Below are 19898 nucleotides of genomic sequence, written 5' to 3' on the forward strand. Positions count from 1 at the left end.
CTTTCTCTCTCACACACACACATAGTTCTGTCGATTGCTCTCTCCCAAACCGTCGTGCATCGGAAGCAACTCTCCGCTTGCTGCACAATGGAGCAGCTTCCGGTGGCGATGAAAAGTTTGCGGGCTTTTTTGTCCTCTTATGACGTCACAGCATGATGCATCGCGCGTGGGAAGGATGGAGATAGCATACAATCCTTTCCAAACTATTGCGTTTTTCCTCCTGTTACTAGTTTTTCAGTTGCATGCCGCAATATTAGAAATGGTACATTCTTGATAATACATTGCTGAGAAGAGAGCTAAGAGAGAGAGTAAGAGCGTGAGAGAGAGAGAGCGCGCCAAACAACGGAAAGTGTGTCCCAAGAAAAAAAACTCGGTCGCACGCGTAGTAGTAAGTCGTAGTAGAGTATAGTACGGAGCGGCAGACAGCCCGGAATAGGTTTCTGATTTTTCGGAGAAACGAGCTTTTCCGACCGGCGTTTCTACGAAGTCTGGATCCGCAAACGAAACCTCGTGATTTTTGCATGAGGGGGAGGAGGAGAGGGGGGGGGAGAGAGAAGCACACAAAAAAGGTAAAACTAATGCAGCATCGCAAAACTTTGTAGTAAAAGCGGAAAAGGAAAGGTAGATGTTATGCGTAAGCGAAACCAAAGTATTGTGTAGGCGCGTACACGAGTTGCTGCTGCTGGGGAAACACGCCATCTAACAACACACTGTTGTTGCCCACCCACCCCCTGCGAGTGCATTTGACACACTCAAGAGGTAAGGAACATTGAAGATACCGGGGGAGGGAAAGGTGGGAAGAAAAGTAGGCCATCGTTCAGCTACGCACTTCAGAGCGCGTTTGGCTGGTGCGCGTGGTGCGAGCACTTGACAGAGGGTTGATAAATTTGTCCAGGGATTTTTACGACACCTCCTGCTTTATTTCTCCTTCGGAAGGGTTTTTACATAGACAATTTGTGTGTTTTCGTTGCTGCTGTTGGCTGCCTATTTCTTAACAACACTTCATTCGGCCTATCTGCTTGAGTACGGCCAAGTGGGTTTGGAGTGGTTTCTTTCCCTGCGGTATTTTGCTGCCGCTACTGGTGTTATTATCGTTTATTATTTTCGGCAAGCTAAACATTCATACCGCCACAAGCGGCACAGGCACAACAACACACGGTTACGGAAACCACCTGTCGGGAATATTTTCAACCGGCAACGGCAGCAAAGATGTGTACGCCGTGCATTGTAGTGTGTAATAAGAGACGTATGGTAGCACGGGGCAAAATGGACATTGGCTACTGTTGTCTTTTTTTATAGAGATTTTAAACATGTTGGCTTATTTCGCATTTTAACGGGGATATACGGCCAGTTTTCTCATACATCGACCTCTTAGTGGACCTTCGATACGATCTTAAAGGCTTGTAATACTATCCGAACTCATTAATTTAAAATCGATTGTCTGTCAACTATTGAGTTGTTTTTATTAAAAGCGTGCTTGTTATACATATAGAAGTTTCTTTTATGACTAAACGGTCAGCCAAATATCCTACATTCATGCAAAAATCATGCCAGATTCATACATATTGAATCTCGACTGTATATTGTTTGCACAATCTTATTCATCTGACATCCAATAATAATAAAATTTCATTTTGGAGCTTAAAACTATGTTATTTCTTACGCAATACGGCAAATCCTCTCTCTTGAATAAAAACTATGTTATTTCCAAAAGGTTAACGATGATTATTATTTAAAATTGAGGGAATTGATGACAAATCAAACATTTCCCTTTTTTTAAAGTATTATTATATGATATCATCCGGTCTGGTGGTACAGTCGTCAACTCATACGACTTAACAACATGCCCATCATGGGTTCAAGTCCCGAATAGACTGGGCCCCCATACGTAGGACTGACTATCCTGCTATGGTAACAATAAGTCACTGAAAGCCAAGCTCACTACACTAGTAGTGGCTACAGGCAGGCCTCGACCGACAACGGTTGTTGTCCCAATGAAGAAGAAGATATGATATCATCATCAAAGAATTTAACAATTTGTTTACAAAAATAAGCTAGAGTGTTTCGTTGACATATGATAATTGAACATAATTCATTGGTTTTGTTTCGAAAAATTTGGTTAAATGTTTAACTCACAGATCACATGAAAGCAATTGTATTGAATGCATTGTTTCTAGGTAATCTAATTTGATGTTGTTGATGATTATGTTGATGATGGTCCCTCCACTTTCCTCCGCAAAGGTCGAGAAGACGAAACTATCTTAAAGATATTTAAGTATGAAATATTCTTTCTATTTAAACTCTAGTGGATTAAATTTTTATTCAAATCTTTAGCATGCCCTTTTTGCCTCACGTTCCCGTAGTAATTTGGCTTTTGTGTTATTTACTTACGCTTTTTAGTTTTTGTATTGGTTTGAGCATTCGTTACAATAACATAGTTTATCAGTCGAGGTAAAAATTATCTTTAATATATTTTATTGAAACTAATCCCTAAACAGCTCATATTTTATTAAATCATTTTCCATCCAATATTGTAATTATTTTGGTAAAAACATTTTTCAAATACAACCAACGGCATTTTTTTGTAATTTGGAACAACAGTTCTGAACCATATGATGATTGTTTTTAAATTGGATCCTTATTCGAAAACGGCCCCTAATGAAAATGAAGTCGCATGTGAATGTTTTAGCTTCCGAGGGCATACAGATCGTGCAACAATCAAACATTATTGAGCGCTGTTCGCATATGAACTGGCTTAGATTAAGCAGAATCGGCTCCCGCATTGCTCCCGAAGTCTGAAAGGTCATTTGCCAGATTAAGTCCCTTCCCGCTCGTTCACCATTCCCAGCACACGCTCCACTGCTCGGGAGAATGCCGTTGGGTTTATTAATATTTCCTCTATACGCGCACAAAACAACAACAGCAACAGCAACAATAACAACGTAAAAAACCCATTTGTGTAAACAATCAACCGAGCGCACAGCCAGACATTGTGCAGACCTTGCCATGTTTTTGCATGCGTGAAATCAACCGAATGATTGTTTGTGTGTATGTTAGGGTGTGCGTGTGTGTGTGTGCATGTTTCTTTTAACGCTTTCTTGTTCCCGGGTGTGCGCGTGCATGCTGTTACACTTGTTGTCTCCATGTCAGCGTGCGTTCATTACTCTTGAATCCTTCCCTCCTCAACCTCTTTCCTCGTCACCCAATAGTTCCAACCAGGGCCATGGCTCCGGGCACAAAGTCCTCAGACTGGGTCAAGGAAGGTGTATTGAGATGAAGGAACGTCGTAAAAATTAAAACATACGCTCCCCCTACCCCCTTCAACTGCTCAGGCCTTTCGTTTGTCGTTCCTTGTACGTTCGACCCAAATTCGAATTCACGGCCATTTGGGCAACTGTTTGTTACTCTAGCAGCACCAGGGCATGCAGATAGGAAGCAGAGCAATATCAAGACGAAGATTTAGAGCAACAGTAACACATACAGGTACGCACATACGCACATGCATCGGTTGAACTAACGTACTAACGTACGGTTGGAGATTAGCATGCCACTCCGCCGGAAGGACATTTCAAGCTATGTCTAACTTGCAATTGCCTCTTACCGTACTGAGCTTTCTACATTCGTAAGATTTATACTACCTTTAAATACCAGAAATTCAACTATACAAGTGGAAAATTTAGGTTGGAGTTAAATGCAGAATGTTTTCAAATAATTCCGATTTTTACAAACAACCAGGCTTCTCCATTTATTGGAGAAGCGTGTTTTTTTACTTGCCCTCAAGAAACATTCATCAACAAACTTGCATTTTCCATACCTGAATGGTATTTGTACACAAAAAAAAAATATTTCACTACTCCTGAATAAAAAAAAAAACATTTCAAAAATGTCTTTTTTTTAAGCTTGAAACGAGTTTCAATACTTTTATTACATTTTAATGCATCATCGAAGGCATAAGTATAACAAAACAATCAAACCTGAGTTAACCTTTTCGCATACCAAAGGAACGAATGTTGTTTAATTTTGTTTATTCCTTTTTATACATTTATTTTATTCTTTTGTTTTATTCATATTACTTTATTATTTTTATTATTTTTAATTATTTATTTTTAAGACACATTTTAAGCCACGTCGTCGGTCTTCTACGAGGCATTTCCTCCATAGAAATGGCCTTATCCTGGGTATTCATTATTTACATGCATGCTGAAGAATCTAGTATGACGTTTGCTAATGTATGGAGTGTTGAAAACATTACAGCCACGAAATTTTAAACTATTACATACAAAACAATTCATAAAAGATCGAAACATGTTAACGAATACAGAGAGTCTATGCAACCGCCAAAACGCCAAAGCACCATTTCCATCGCATCTTCCATACTTCTTCAGCAGCCTCATCTCAACGCCCTCAAAGGGATACAAGGGTATTACAATCGTCTCTCGGTTCCCATCGGTCGTCGAGTAGCGGCAATTAATTAGCCGTCCTCCGATGCCCCACGGCTCGAAGCAGAGCGTTCCCCTCCCTCCTCCACACTTCTCGTTCCACACTCACCGAAGCGCTATACGATGATCGAATTTCGTGCGGCCATTACAATATCCCATAAAACACGGCATTTTACCACCGAAACCGCGACGCCTCCACCCCTTGCCTTTGTGGCCACTATTCCGTACCATTACTCCGGCGTGATGGTTCTCCCTCCCCCGGTGGTTATCGTGGTGGCCATCCTCTAGCGTAAACAAAACCTCAAATTCGTCGATTTCTAAATTTGTTCCGCAATTTGCGTTGCGCTGGCATATCCGTTTGCGGTTTGTAATTCAAATACGGCTTGGCAGCACCTTAGCCAAAGAAAGTAACCCATTCGATAGAAGCAACCGCACCACAGACCCACTTGGGCGAGCGGTGCTCGAATGGTCGTGCAAAAGATTTTAATCACTTTCTTCGTTTTTCGGTTATGTTTTTTCGTTTTTTTTTTTGTTTTCGCTTCAAGTTTTAATATTTTGCGAATTGACGATGAGTCGAGTCACGGTGGTCTGGCAAACGTTACAACTGTTTTGCGAATATTCGCCCTCTACCTCCGGAGGGTTAATCAACGAATCTTCCACAGAACAGAAACATAAAAAAATTATCCAAAATCTGCCAAGTAGCGAGGTGTGATTTTATTTTTCTCATCTCTCTTTATTCACACCTTCGATGGACTGCAAAGTGTTGGACGTTATCTGGCGCTTTCGCAAAGCAAACAGAGCTAGAGCTTCACACGGTGTCTTTCATTTTTACCCCTTTCCTTTTGTCCGTGAGATGTACTGTCAGTGTTTACACTTCGTTGAAAAATGACTTGCACACAGCAAGGTTGCGTGGTTGCAGTGCGAATGAAACGAGCTCGGCAATTACACTTTTATCGTTCGCTGCTGCTGCTGCTGCTAATTGAACTGCCAAATGTGCTAATTTGTGTATGCAAAAGATGTGGAGTGGTGTGCAGCCTCTTATTCCGAGCAGTGGTTTTCTTTACAACTGGCTAAAACACACCAAAAGCACTTGAACCGTTGAACACACTAATTTTGGCAAATCCAGTATTCTCTTTTATAGGTACATAACATTGCTAAAAGGAATGTTTTGCATAGTTTCCTACATTTATTGAACATAAAGGATGAATAATTAGAATTAATTTAACATCTTACTATACTTCATCTTTACTTCATACTTTATAAGTTGGGACCTTTCATCATCAAATAATGGTATCATTTACATATCAAATTAACCATCGAAAAAGTAATAAACATTGTATGCTTCCATGTTTTTCAACTGACTTGTATCCTTCCTTTATTTATTTATTTATTTTGTAACAACTCCCATCATCTCCAATATCCATTTGATTGGTGGCCAATACACCTGATTTAATGAAATTGGCTATAATTCTGCTTTTTTAATTACTGGAATTCCAATACATAGGGTAAATGTACCAATAGTGGTGCAATTTGTAGTGGTGCCGATGTGTTTTAATGGATTTAAAGTGTCAGGAAGGACAATTTCTGAATATTTTAACACAAACCAATTCTATCGAATCTACGCAATCACAAACATTTTTATCATGAAATACATAAAATTTACGAAAAACTACATATTTTAGTGACTGCTTCGTTGTACCTATAATGGAGGTATGGTTCCTATAGTCGTCGTATTGTGTTCCTATAGTGGTGGTAAACAAAGATGCATCAAAAACGGTGTATAATATCAATGAAACTTAGTTTCGAAGCTGTTTTGGTATGAATAGCAAGGATTACTGCCATAATATTGGTTTCTTGCGTAATTTGATCGTAACAAAATGTATAAATTTGATTAATGAAACTATTCACTAAAGTACTGCATCACACCTGTTGTCAACCTACACCCGGAAGAGTGTGCTTGATTTGAAGTCAATTTTTCTTTCAACCATATAAGCGAATTTTGGCCTGTTTTTGGTAAATTACCTACACAAAACTTATTTCTTTTGCTTATTTTAGTGAAAACAGTCAACATGTCAAAAATTTCCTCAGAAAAATCTAAAACGACCTGTTTTTATTGATTTTATAACTATAACCACTATAGGAACATGCCTGTTTTGTGTACCTATAATGGCACTATGGTAAAAAACACTTAAAAATGCATAAATATGGTCAAAAGGCAAATAATTTTAGTAAAACAATAACATTTCATAACAATTATGTTGTAAAACTTGTGATTGCGTGGTTATGTAGTCATTTAGAACGTTAACAGAAAAATGAGTTTCGTTATGAAATCCTAAGGATTTTGGAAAAATGTTGACACATTTCACAAAATAATGGATTTTTCGGTCACTAAACAACGGAATGGCCCCATTTAACTTTTAAACCCTTTGTAAAAGGCTAAAGAACATTTCACACTAACGTAAATAACGTAATTACTTGTAATTTGCCGTATGAACCGCATTTTAGTGCAATACCACCACTATTGGTACTACCACCACTATAGGTACATTTACCCTACCTAGCAAACCCGTATTGCGAGCAACCTAATTAACCGAATTGATGCTTGTCAGTCCTTTCTTCACAAAGTTCCTTCCTTCTTTTTCAAGGTTACATTCACACATCATTTACTATATATTACACAAAGCTTGTTTTTGATTCACAAGAAATTCTAATATTTCCCCGCTTAAAGTTCGTTAAGTTGGCGAGTGAATAGGACGTGGAATTTTGAGTGTTTTGACGATGTTGCTCATGCTTATTATCAAAATATGGCCTTTTTAAAAAAAACTGAATAAAATGGAATGAATTATATGAATAAAACGGCAATTTTCAACTATTGCCATTAAAATTTACAAACAACGAACTGGCTCCGTTTCCGTTTAGTACGGCGATCGGCATTTGAGGCAGAGGGCCAAATATTGTAAATAATCGAGAGCCATGGGCTAAACAAAAGCATTTTTTTTATTTTCGCTTTTAAATTATTACATTATTGCATTTTATAAATAAAATAATCGGTTAATGATATCAAGCAATGCGATTGCTGTAGTTCTATAATAATATCATTCAATCATGATTCAACATTGGTAATACTTATTTACACATTTGGCGTTACAACCTCTTTGCGGTCTTGTCCTGCCTCAGGAGTTTTTAAAATAGGTATTACCAATGCGGACGGTAATAACTATTAAAAAAACTAAATGAAATGTTTAATCATTTGAAGATTATCAACAGTGAGGCAATCAGTCAAAACTAACAAAACAAGAGCAATATCGCTTCTTGATGACCCCATCCTCCACTGCCACTAAAAATATTGGGGATATTCTGGGGATGTCAAAAAAAACCTTAACGACTGAATAATTATCAAGAAAAACGTGCATTTTAGCTATTAAAATGCTTTATGAACAAGTAGTTTCATGTCAGATAAATTTATAACTGATTTTTTACGTAAAAGCACTTTGAAAATCGTTGTACTCGTAAGAAGCAACAGGGTTTTTAAATGTTTGGTTTTGTTTTCAAATACGATAAAATTTTTGCTGCAATAGATAAGAATGAAGCCACCCGATTTGTGTGAACTTAAGAAGAACTAATAGCCAAAAAAATATTACTTACTTACTTATCCGGCGCTACAACCGTTTTGCGGTCTTGGCTTGAAAAAAAAAATATTATCACAAGAAATATGCACGGAGCTATCTCACTATATCTAAAACTTTCTATTGCAAGTATCGGCGTCCCCCGAGTTACGACCCCCTCGAGTTACGACGATTCGCAGATACGACGATTTTGATTTTGACGGTTAAAAGATGTCATTGAGATTCATCAACTACCCGATCTTGAATATCTACATCGTGTTAACGGCTTTTGGAGTAAAATTAATACATTATCGAACATTGTTTAGAATAAAATTCACGATATCATAGATTTTGACTCTCCTACTTCGGTTATAAACTTTATATTCAAAGATATTCGACGACTATTTCGACTCAAGACTTGCTTTGGGACATTTTTTCGGTCCCAAATACAGTCGTATCTCGGGGGTCACCTGCATTGCGTTGGTAAAAGTCAAATTCTCTCTCTCAGCCGCATGCAAAACGTTTAATAAATTTACAGTTACACAGACTTTAGTGTGCCTTATCTATACAAAATTTCGTATGTGACTTCCTCCATCCCGAGAGTCAGTCTTATTATCGTGTTGGCACAATATTTATGTTACATATGGAGATATTGACCTTGAGCTCGAACAAATGAATTCATCAGTCATTCGACATTAGTTTACTTAAATTTTAAGGAGTACGATAAAATAAAATGTCAAACTTAAAGATCACCAGTATTTTGTACACGAATTAAGAATCAAGATTCAAGAATACATTTTTTACAAAAAGAGGTAGACCACAATACTGCACAGAATCATTTTTGGAATCAAAATACGTTCTGGGGTAAATTTAAACAATCAATACTAATTTTGTTACATAATGTTTTCACCAAAACGATTTATTAAATTTATGAATTTGTCACTTGCTTCCTTCATTACAGTTACTCCGTGTAATTCAGTATGACAACATCATTTGCAGTAATTAAGAGCAACCAGGCGCCTCCATCACAATTTATCTCTTCCACTTTGACCGCCGCATGATGAAAGTGTGAGAATATTTTAAAGATGGCAAAATAAAAAATAAAGAGCTAACGGTACAGCACCACAAATGTCTTTACTTCTTTTTCTAAACAACACTACGCTCCGCTTTTGGCAGATGTTTCAAATCGCGTGTTCAAACTTAGACCACTTATTTCGAAGCCGGTCACTCTCGTTCATTAGCTGACGACACGACACGCACAGTTGCAGTCGCGATGACGTCGGGAGAATATGTCGCTGATGCAAGCGGCAAGCATTCCGTTACCATCTTCCAACACACCTTAGGGCGTCGACTATTTATAGCCCAGTTGGTTCAATGAACCATCCCCCCCGAAGTTAGGTGGTTTAGCTATACGGGGTGGGTATATGTTACTCATTACCAAACGACATTTCTAGCACGATTACTACTTACCTGCCATTATCGCCATTAAGTTCGATCGCACAAAATCCAGCAGTACAGAAAGAATTCATATTTGATAAAGAGCAGAACACATAATACCTGCCAAATCACTACGCCGCAAGACAACAACGAAACATACATAGTTCGGATGATATACCACAAAAAAATGAACAAAACACGTATCAGTTTTTCATTTTAAAATATCCGTCCTTTTTTTGTTTCTTTTTATATCGCCACATATATAAGTATATATGTATTATGTGTGTACGTATGTATATATATATATAATATAATGGGTTTGCATGTATATATTCCTTTTTTTATTCTTGGTTTTACAGTTTGTACACATATCAGTTGTAATCTGTTTTTTTTTTTTCATTCTTTTCATACGCATCATAGCTGCATGTTTGAATGCAATTGCAGTTTGGAGTACTGTTTTATGCCTTTCTTTGCTGGGGCGTCAACGGTAAGAGACATGTTGATTTTTGTGTTTTTTTTTTCGTTCATTCTGCATTGTATCAGGATTTTGGATCTTTTCGTTTACTGTTATTTGTTATTCTACTTTGTCCACGTTCTAGGTTCACGTGTTTACACGTATCGTCACACTAGTGTAGTACGTTTGATTTTGGTTGTATTTGTTTAGTTTGTTGTTGTTGTTGTTGTTGTTGTAGTTGTTATGTTATTATTTTCTGTGGCGCGCTAGGATCTAGTAGGTGTTTAGCGTATAGAGTTTTGTTACGATTTCCTTTCTTTACGTTCTACGTGAATGTTGTTTGATATAGCGTATTATGCGTACAATCCACATCCTTTGTTTTCCTAACTGATTTTGATTCCATGTTTGCATTGTTACAGGGGCTGCTATTTTTGTTTAGTCTGTTTTTAGTCCATGCTACATCCTGTAATCTATTTTTACTATATTTTCATTCCTTTTATGTTGGCATCCCAAACACGTGTACCCTTTTCCGCTTTGGGGACTGCACAGTTAATCCATAAGTATCTGATAATATGTACCTCTACAGGAGAACTTCTGCTTACGCTCGCAATATAATGACCCGATCGCACACAAAATAGCATCGTTCTGTTTATCATCATTTGATTTTACGCTGTCAACACACGTGTACCCATATGATTGGTTTGCTAAACTTTATTCCGGAGTGGTAGACTCTGTGTCTATTTGGGTTATACTAAACAATCATAAGAAGATTCAGTTTTTTGGGGTGGAAGATTTACAATTTATCATCGTGTGTCGTTTAAAGCAATAAAACAAATAAAAATCAATGGGAATCAACAAAACCATCCAACTCGCAACTCGCTGTAGTATTTGTTGGTTGGAAAATAGTAGCTAACAAAAAGTATCGTATTATTGCATGCAGCATAAGCATGTTATTATAAAACAAAACTATGCTAAAACAAATGCACGAACAATTAACAAACATGTTCCAATTGTTGTTTATTATTAATCGTAACGCCATTGAATTTTGCTCGATTTGTAACACAGAACCGAGCTGCTAAAGCATAAAACACTAAATGCGTGTTTTTGGCCATCGTTTAGTGTAATGCATTCATCGTGCTTTTGTGTGTTAAAACTGAAACATTTCATTCAGCACCATCCGCAGTGCAATGGTGTATTATCACTTCAAACTGAACAATAACCAGCAGCAGCAACGGTTGAATGCGTGTGTGAGTGTAACTGCTTGCCTTTTTGAGATATTGCCATCATTTTTCTTACAACTTTCCAAAAAATTGCGCTAATGAAGAGCGATGCTACCGTCCGGACAGTTCCGTCGATAAGCCAATCTCTGTGTGTCAAGTATATCAATCGATAACCTTGTGATTCCCCGATGGACACAAGTGCGTTTACAGTTGCGTTTACGCCAGGGATAATATACGCCATGCTCCATGTCCATTATTAGTTGCCGCCCATCATGACGCGTATATCGTTCAATTTTTGCTCTTTACTGCTTGTTTTATTGTGTTACGTTACTTGCCCTACGTATAATACAATGCCCTAAAGCTTACCTACATTTTTTTTATTTTTCATCATGATTACCATACCATCGCTTGTTTGTTTGTCTAAAGGGACGAATTATTTAAGGTTTCTTTTACACTTTCTTTCCTCTACGCCGGAATCAGATTTGAGCGGCAGTTTTTTCCATCGCTCTTTTTTCATCCACAGACAAAATCCGGCGCAATCTTGCTTTAGTTGTGGCCATGCGGTCTTCTCAATAAAAGCGGACACGAACGGTTATTATTTGTGTGTATGATGTGTTTCGGTCGCACAAATCAACAAAGCGGCGATAGGCGGCCGTGTGTATGTGTGTGTGTTTTTTTACGAATAAACATTCGAATATCCCTGTATATTTGAAATTTCCTTGCGAAAGGACCATGTATTCAATTCTTTTTTTTTTCTTCTCTCTATACCACTTCAACAACACCAAACCAAAATCGAGAACATTGTTCTTGTCGTCTTTGCTAGTGAGTGAGTGTTTGATTATTTTAGTAGTATCCTTTTCACATTGCTAGTTTCTGGTTTCAGCAGCAGCCTTTCTATTTTGCACCTATGTCCATCGCTTTGCTATGGCCTGAGCAAATAAAACAAATAATAATAATGCATTACGCCAACCCAATTTTGCAACTGTTTTCTTTCGTAGATGTTCATTCCGCCTTTCCGCGTTTTGCAATCACCATTTTTTTCTCAGTGTGTCTCACTTAGGAAGGTGGAGTACGAGTATGGTTTTGGTTGTTTGTTTTACGAGCGCAGCGCGACACGTTGGTGATGATGACGATGATGATGAGGACGAAGCTGTTTCGCACGACAAAATTCCTTCAGCGCAAAGTGTTAACCCCGGCCTCTGCCTTCACAGTGAAAACAAAACAAACTCATAATGCATTTACACAACGTTGTTAATACTTTGCGTGATGTTGCGTGATTTATTATTGTATCTTTCCGATCGTTTCCGTACGCTGATCGCGGGGGTTTGAAATCTTTTGCGTTTCAGTTACTCTTTACATACAATTTTGTTTTTTTTTATTGTTCTTCCACCGCCAACTACAACTTGCACATGTTTTTTTCCTGCTCCTACACAATATAGGGAAGTGAATGGAAGTTTTCGTAATTTCACAAACACACACAAACACACATTATTGCGCAATCACCTATGGGGTTTGCTACTCACGACGTGACGTTCTGAACGATCCTTCTCATATATGTCTCTCTCGCTCTTGCATTAACCACTGCGCCATACCACTGCGCGCTAAGACTAACTGCAACGCATTTTATCGGAAGTTGTTTTTTTTTTGTTTTGCTATGCGGCTATACACATCATTTGACGCATGGATTCGATTTTTTAAAAATGAAATGGAAGAAACTAGATGAACATTATCTGTCCAGGATCGACTCTCTCTCTCTCTCTATCTCTCTTTCTCGCGATCTAATCTCACAATAATTGCGATTGATCCTTCGGGCAGCCCCATTGCTGCCTTCTCGGTCGCACAATAATAATATAATAGAATAATGACAAAATGTAATAATACCATAAATCAATAGATATTCGCATAATTGCAATAATAGTTGTTGCAGTGTAGTAGCAATAGAATATGTATACATGTAACTCCAGACACTTTAAGCTTGCATTTGTCATTCGATGAGAAATTTCTTCGTCTGCATCCTATCGAGGGTTGGAAGATGGACTGTACGCAAACGCTGCCCGCCTGTGCTGCGCCAAAACGACGCAACAGCGTAGAGACACAAACACGCACACACTCACCATGCGCGCTAACAATACAAAAGGAAGTAAACAAACTAAATTTATCGCTGCACAGCATTATTTTACCTGCGATTTTACACTAACATAATATTTAACCTCGCTCTACTCTCCATCTCTCTCTCTCTCGTTCTCGACGAACCGAATCGATCTTTAAAGTATCGCCATCGTTCTATCACCTATCGACGGGGCTGTTTGTCTCCCTGTCTTCAACGCTAAAATTAAAATCTAGACATCATGTTGATTTTATGTTTCTTTTGCAAATGAGATTGTTTTCCTCTTGAGGGGGGTTTTAAGCTAATTTCTTACCACACAAAAAAAATCGTTATAATTCAGTCCGTTTCGTTTGATTTGATACTTGTTAGCGAACGCTACATATGCCAACGTTTGTCACACACTGCACACTGCAATCTAATTGTTAGGCAGCAGAGGAAACACTCCACGAGACGAGAGACTGTCCACGCATCTCCTCCCCCTATTGCAAATGACATTTTGTGTTTTATGTAAACAAAAGCCTTTCTTCTTTCTTAAAGCAATGCTCCACTCTTTCCTGTTTCGTTTTCCCCCTTCACATTTAGTCGATATATGGAATGCGCAGTCGTGTAAGTGTAAAAAAACAAAACATCCATTTGGCAATAAACAAAACAACAAAAATCCTCAAAAAAAATCAACATCAACCCCAGCCTCGTGCATGGTACGGACTTGCTGAACTGCTGAACGGGGGCCTCACTATTCATGTGCTTTGCTACGGAACATACCGTATCTTTGCGCAGTACTCTCCACTCTGTAACTCTCTCTCTCTCTCATGTGCTCCCCTTATGATGGAAAGGAGATCCCAGACGCGAAGGTCCCCCGCGTCCCCGGTTTAAGGCGAATAATGGTTTGAACCGTTCTTGAACCTTCCACTATACACACTGGACGACACACACTCGCCGCACTGCTTACTCCCTCGGCCCTCCTACTAGCACATCTTTTTTACTATCAACAGTATTTAAAATGTTATTGTATCGCTCAGTTGTTTTGTTTGTTTTGCTTCTAAATGAATCCCAGCGTATCCCTTTCGGTCATCAATTCTATTCCACGCAGCAAGCAGGATTCCTCGCGGCACTGTGGAATAATGCGCGCTTGATACCTTACACTACACCTCCATGATTTTGTTTCTACTGTACACCATACCTCACAAATGGGAGAGCAACGGAGCGATAGTAACTTAAGAAGAGCTATAACTTTAGCATTAACTTTACTACAATTAATGTCCACCAAATGCGCTCATCGTGTGTGTGATTTCGTCTGCCACGTTTTTGCTAGAAGGGGTTTTACTAGCTTTTTCATATCTATTTCTGCTACTTTTGCATCGATATTTGATTTAGCTTCCGTTTGATAGTCTTAACATCGCAAAATAAATCACACACACACGTTTAGGACGTTTCTCTTCCTTGCAGGATATTGCTTAGCTCCGTTCGGTACAACCCACGAACAAGTGGAGCCCATTGCTACAATATCCTCCTCCGGCGGCTGGGCAGAACGAAGATTCCTCTCGCATTAACCTTTTTAGTACTCCTGTGTAAACTGTTGCGGATGTTTCTCCCTCGCAACCGCCCATCATCATGCACCGTCATCCTCGTAATGCATCGGCTGATGATGATGATGATGGTGCTGCTGCTGTTGTTGCTGCTGTGGTGGATGATACAGCTGTTGCTGATGAAGATGATGCTGCGGATCATGATCATCGTGCGATTGCTGCTGCTGCTGCTGCTGCTGCTGATGATGATGATGAGGATGGTGCGTACCGCCATACCGATGTTGGCGGGAGCGCCGCTGCTTTCAACTTCTGTCGTTCTCCTGCTTGATGATGTGGTACATCGGATGGTACTGTGGCTGCTGCTGGATCGGTTGCAGCGGCTGCTGATATATTATGTGATGTTGCTGCGGAATGATGTGATGCTGTATTAGCTGCGGCTGATGGTGCAGATGGTGATGCTGCTGCTGCTGCTGGTGCTGCGCTACCACCACATGCTGCGGCTGTGCCAGCTGCTGCTGCTGATGATGCAGCTGCTGATGCGGATGTGCAAGGTGGTGATGGGCGGCTGCATCGACAATGTGAATGCTGACCGGTAGCACCGACGGGGGCTGTTGAACTAAATGGTGAGTAAGTTGTTGCTGCTGCTGCTGCTGCTGCTGCTGCTGCTGCTGCTGCTGCTGCTGCTGCTGCTGCTGCTGTTGTTGCTGCTGCTGCTGCTGCTGCTGCTGCTGCTGAGTTGGCGTATTACTTGTAGGCGTCGAGGAAGCCGATAGTGCAGGATTGTAATGTTGCTGGAATATCGGGGGGGTTTATGGATTCATAATTCATCATTCACTTTCCGATCATGGTGGTTCATAGTTTGTTGTTTTTTTTATATGTTGCATTTTATTTTGATGTGCACTAATCGCTACCTAATGTATGAATGTATTCTGAGTATGCACTGGTATAGATATACATAGTAGCAGGATAGAGACAGTACGATGGGTATATTACATTTACAGTATGAAACACAGCATTGAGCACGATGTGATTGCTACAGAAATACTACTAATGTCCCTTTTGCGAGCGGATTCCACTACCAATTGCACTACCGTACCGTTGTGTGTTTTGGGGGCAAACTAAAACCAGAGTGGGTTAGACTAACACACATCTAAGTGGGGTGAAACTCTACATTCCGTACTCTCAACTCATGGCTAAGTAGTGTGTGCACGCAACTCTCCTCTGCGCTATCTTATCCGTCCTTGTCTCTGTGTCTGAAGCATTGTTCAGAGTTCACCTTTCGCTAGGATGATTTCGAATGTTTATCTCGTAAAATGTGATCATTTCTTTGATGGCTTAAAGGGCGCCTCATAACATAAATCATAAATGCAAACTAAAACTGGATGTCTTGCTTGATCCACGGCACTGACAGTCGATTGCTTCATCAGCACGTTTTACCATAGATGCAATGGATTGCATGGATTCAATATACTGTACAGATAATTTAGGGAAGTGGCTGAAGCACACACTTCCTTCGGATAAAAACAAAAACATGTGTTTAAATTTAAAAAAAATAGGGAAATGAGGGAAATAAAGCTCATCCAGCAGCTCAAGCCACACAGTTTGAGGCACGAAACACGTCAGCGCGAGGTAACAGCCCACCGCAAATTAACATCCCACGAGATATGACTAGATTAGGGTGAAGAAATGAATAAACTATAAATAAATATGCTAATGGATTAGTAAAGCAACTAATTACAAAGTATGCTGCATGCTGTTACACGGTATATGTGTTAAGTACCATCACCAAAGGGTTTAGTAGGGTGTAAAACAATGAACCTAAATATGAACGACAGCACATGTTGGCGCAATGATGCAGAGGATGACGACTGATGCATAAAAGTACAATTTGCCCGTTTGCCCACAATGTACACCGCTAATCGAAGCCAACATTTAAGCCGACGCGCGTGCGCACCCGGATGCTTGATTACTGATACAGCACTGTTTTAGCTATGATTTATCCTATCCTTTTCCCTACGCCACTTATTGTGTTACGTGCTCCTGCATTACTCCTAAAAGACCCCCAACTCTACCAAGGGTATAATGTATATGTATATTATATGCAATAGTGGGACAAATTATGTACCGATCCCGTTCGATTTGGGGTTTGTTTGTTTGTTTGTTTAATAATAACTGTAATTTACCGTGTTCTCTGGACTATGATCGTTATGCTGTGGTTCTATTTTAAACTCCATCTGGGGACTACTGCCAACATTATTGCCACCTGTTCCGGCACTAGCGGCGCTGCCGGCGCCACTACCGCCACCGCTGCCCGCGCCGCCTCCACCGGTAGCAGCAGCAGCAGCAGCATTGGACGAACTGCCACCGCCGCCGCCTCCCGAGCTGGGCGTATCGTACTTGCCGCGCTTGAACCGACCGTACAGCGAGCTGTACGGTAGGTTATAGTGGATGGCGGCTTGATTGATGGACATGTGTCCTTGCCTAATGGAAGGTAATGAAATTAAAACAAAAAAAACAGGAAGACCGATCAGACACTGCGTTCAAAGGAAGGGACGTTTTTTTTTTTTTGGTTGTAGTTTTGGCACTTACTTTACAGATTCCAACGCCTCCATCATCGCGTCTTCGGACCAGGGCGTGGGATTCGATCGGGACAGCTCGATGCCCTCGCGCTTGCAGCGCCCGTACAGTGTGCCAGTGGGAATGCCGAACTCGGTGCTGGCCTTCTGCACGGAGGTCTGCCCGGCACGGATCGCTTCCAAGGCACGGTCCAAATCTTCCGCGGACCAGGTGGTGGGTGCGGCATTGAACGGCGCCGCCAGGCGGATGCCTTCGCGGCGCGCAATCTTGTACAGCGTCGACGACGGTATGCCGAACGCTTTCGAGGCCTTGTTGGCGGAGATCGTGCCCGTCCGTAGCGCTTCCAGTGCGCTGTTGAGCGAGTCCTCGTTCCACGTCTTGGACGGACCCTCCTTTTTCGGTGTATCGATGCCGAGCCGGTGCGCCCGCTGCCACAGTGTCGTCGATGGAATACCGTACGTAGCAGAGGCCTGTTGGAAGTGGTGGATAGAAATGTAATGTTCCATTCTCGACCGTTCGGGGCTAACTCAGTACCTTAGTCAAGCTCATGTTGTGAGAGCGTAGCGCTTCGAGCGCCGACTCCATATCTTCCGCGGTCCATGTTTTCGGTCCGGTAGGCGTTTTCGCTTCGTTGGGACTGGTCAGATTGGTGTACTGCATCGACGAACCGTCCAGAATGCCCACCTTCGAGTCCTCGCTAGCATCCGACTGGTACATATCTGTTGATGGTAAGCAATGCAGGTAGCCGTCATTACACATGAACTCTTTGGAGCGTTCACTGAGTCGCCAACAAACACCGTACTTACCGCTCATTTGGCTCTGGTTCATGATGCCCGAAATTTCCGGCGTTACCACCATGCCGTGCATCGAGGACTGGTCTTGCTCGACCTCCATCGTTTGATGCTGCTGCTCATCGCTGATGTTTTCCTGCTTCAGGTTCAGTCTCGGCTTCAGCTCATCTCCGCCCGCTCCGTTGCCGTTGCTATTGTTGGTGGGCGGACCAGGCGTCACCGAGCCGGCAGCCCCACCGCTGCCAGTAACCAAGTTCTCCGGATGCTGGCTGGACGATGACGACGACACACTTGACGCCGGACTATGGGTGGTTGGGTGGTGCTGCTGCTGCTGTTGATCCATCAGCATTACGTGCTGCTGTGGTTGTTGCTGCTGCTGCTGCATGTGCGGCGGCGAGTGCCGCTGATGGTCATTCTGCTGCTGTTGAGCACCCGCTGGCTGCGGTGTCTGTCTTTGCTGCTGCTGCTGCTGTTGCTGCTGCTGTTGCAGTAAATGCTGTTGTTGCTGCAGGAGCTGCTGCTGCTGCGCCTGCTGTTGCGCCTGCTGTTGCGCCTGCTGTTGCTGATGGTGGAGCTGCTGCTGATGGCTGACTGTGTGATTGTCCAGTTGCACCGCATTCGGAGGATCTAGCGAACGTAACGTTTCGAATTTCACTCGTAAGTCACCATCGTTTGGCACAGAATCTGTTCGGAATAGGCAGGGAATAAACTTCCGGTTAGTTTATTCGCAAGTATTCCTTTCTACTTTCTAGGGTGGGATATCACTACGGGAAAATAGCTTCTTGCCGATGTTTGAATCACACAGTCTAATACGCAGGGGATTTGATGCGTTTGTTTTGGTTAGATGTTTATCACGAATCTTCATGAAAGTATGGCGTTAATAGCCGCCGAACAATATATTTTAAAAGTTAGTTTTTGCAATTTGCAAGAAAAATGTTGGAAGAATTGAGATTATATGAACTTCAATGTTTTGAACCATCTATTTTGTGTATCAGTGTAAAACTATCTAAAAAATGATAACGATTATTAAGAATGAATCTGTTTATGTTAGCAAAAAACGAATCTTTTATCAATTTCGAAGTATTGAAGCTTGCATGTTTGATGGCCAAAAAACCGCTAATTAATATACATTCAATAACATGAAAAACAAAATAAATCATTGGTGTGAATTTACAAAGTGCAGAGCTATCGGCAAACCTACTGCTACAAAATCAACGGGAAGGAAGGAATTTACAGGGTTTAAATAATAAGAAAAGAAAAGTTACTAACACTTACTGGACAGATCACGTGTATCGTGGCTGCTAGGCGCACAATTAATGTCCACATGCTCTGTCACTGGCGTCGCCGTCGGTGCTGGAGGCTCTGGTGCAAAGTCCAAATATCCCATCGGTACGCCCATAACGGAACCACCATTCTGAAAGGAAGCACACTGTTCGTTAGTAACTCGAACGCATTGACTCTGTGAAGGTTGTCCGGTATGGTCTTCAGTAAAAGAGGTATTAGGTATTATGTTTTTTTAAATTATTAAATTAATTTCTATACAAATTTGCAAATGCAAACTTCGAAGACATTTTTGATCCGTTTAATTGTTAGTGCTATTGCTCAGATGACTCAAAATACGTCAAAGTAAATGAAATTATTCACATAATCGTGTCTTGTTCCAACGAAACAAATCTTCATTCTAAAGACCATACCTTCCGCAAACCTTCCTCTTCCCCCACGTTGCTTGAGCGGGGTGTGGT

At 40.8% G+C, this 19898-nt stretch overlaps 1 protein-coding gene across 10 annotated transcripts in view; it reads right to left on the reverse strand.

Annotated features, from left to right (window-relative positions):
- Positions 1-9688: 9688 nt before the first annotated feature.
- The window catches only part of LOC3289925 (myb-like protein Q), an 83940-nt gene continuing 73730 nt past the window's right edge, over positions 9689-19898 (reverse strand). For 7 of the 10 annotated variants that reach the window (XM_061652508.1, XM_061652507.1, XM_061652506.1 and 4 more), the window contains 6 exons: positions 19426-19570; positions 18172-18840; positions 17900-18084; positions 17378-17835; positions 16972-17269; positions 9689-15579 (listed from right to left, as the gene is read on the reverse strand). In XM_061652508.1, coding sequence (XP_061508492.1) covers positions 15091-15579; positions 16972-17269; positions 17378-17835; positions 17900-18084; positions 18172-18840; positions 19426-19570 — 2244 coding nt within the window. In that variant the 3' untranslated portion in view covers positions 9689-15090. The remainder of the gene's footprint in view (positions 15580-16971; positions 17270-17377; positions 17836-17899; positions 18085-18171; positions 18841-19425; positions 19571-19898) is intronic. The other 3 variants (XM_061652512.1, XM_061652510.1, XM_061652511.1) reach the window with 3 other exon arrangements.

Source organism: Anopheles gambiae, chromosome 2 (assembly GCF_943734735.2).
Source record: "Anopheles gambiae chromosome 2, idAnoGambNW_F1_1, whole genome shotgun sequence".
NCBI lineage: Eukaryota > Metazoa > Arthropoda > Insecta > Diptera > Culicidae > Anopheles > Anopheles gambiae.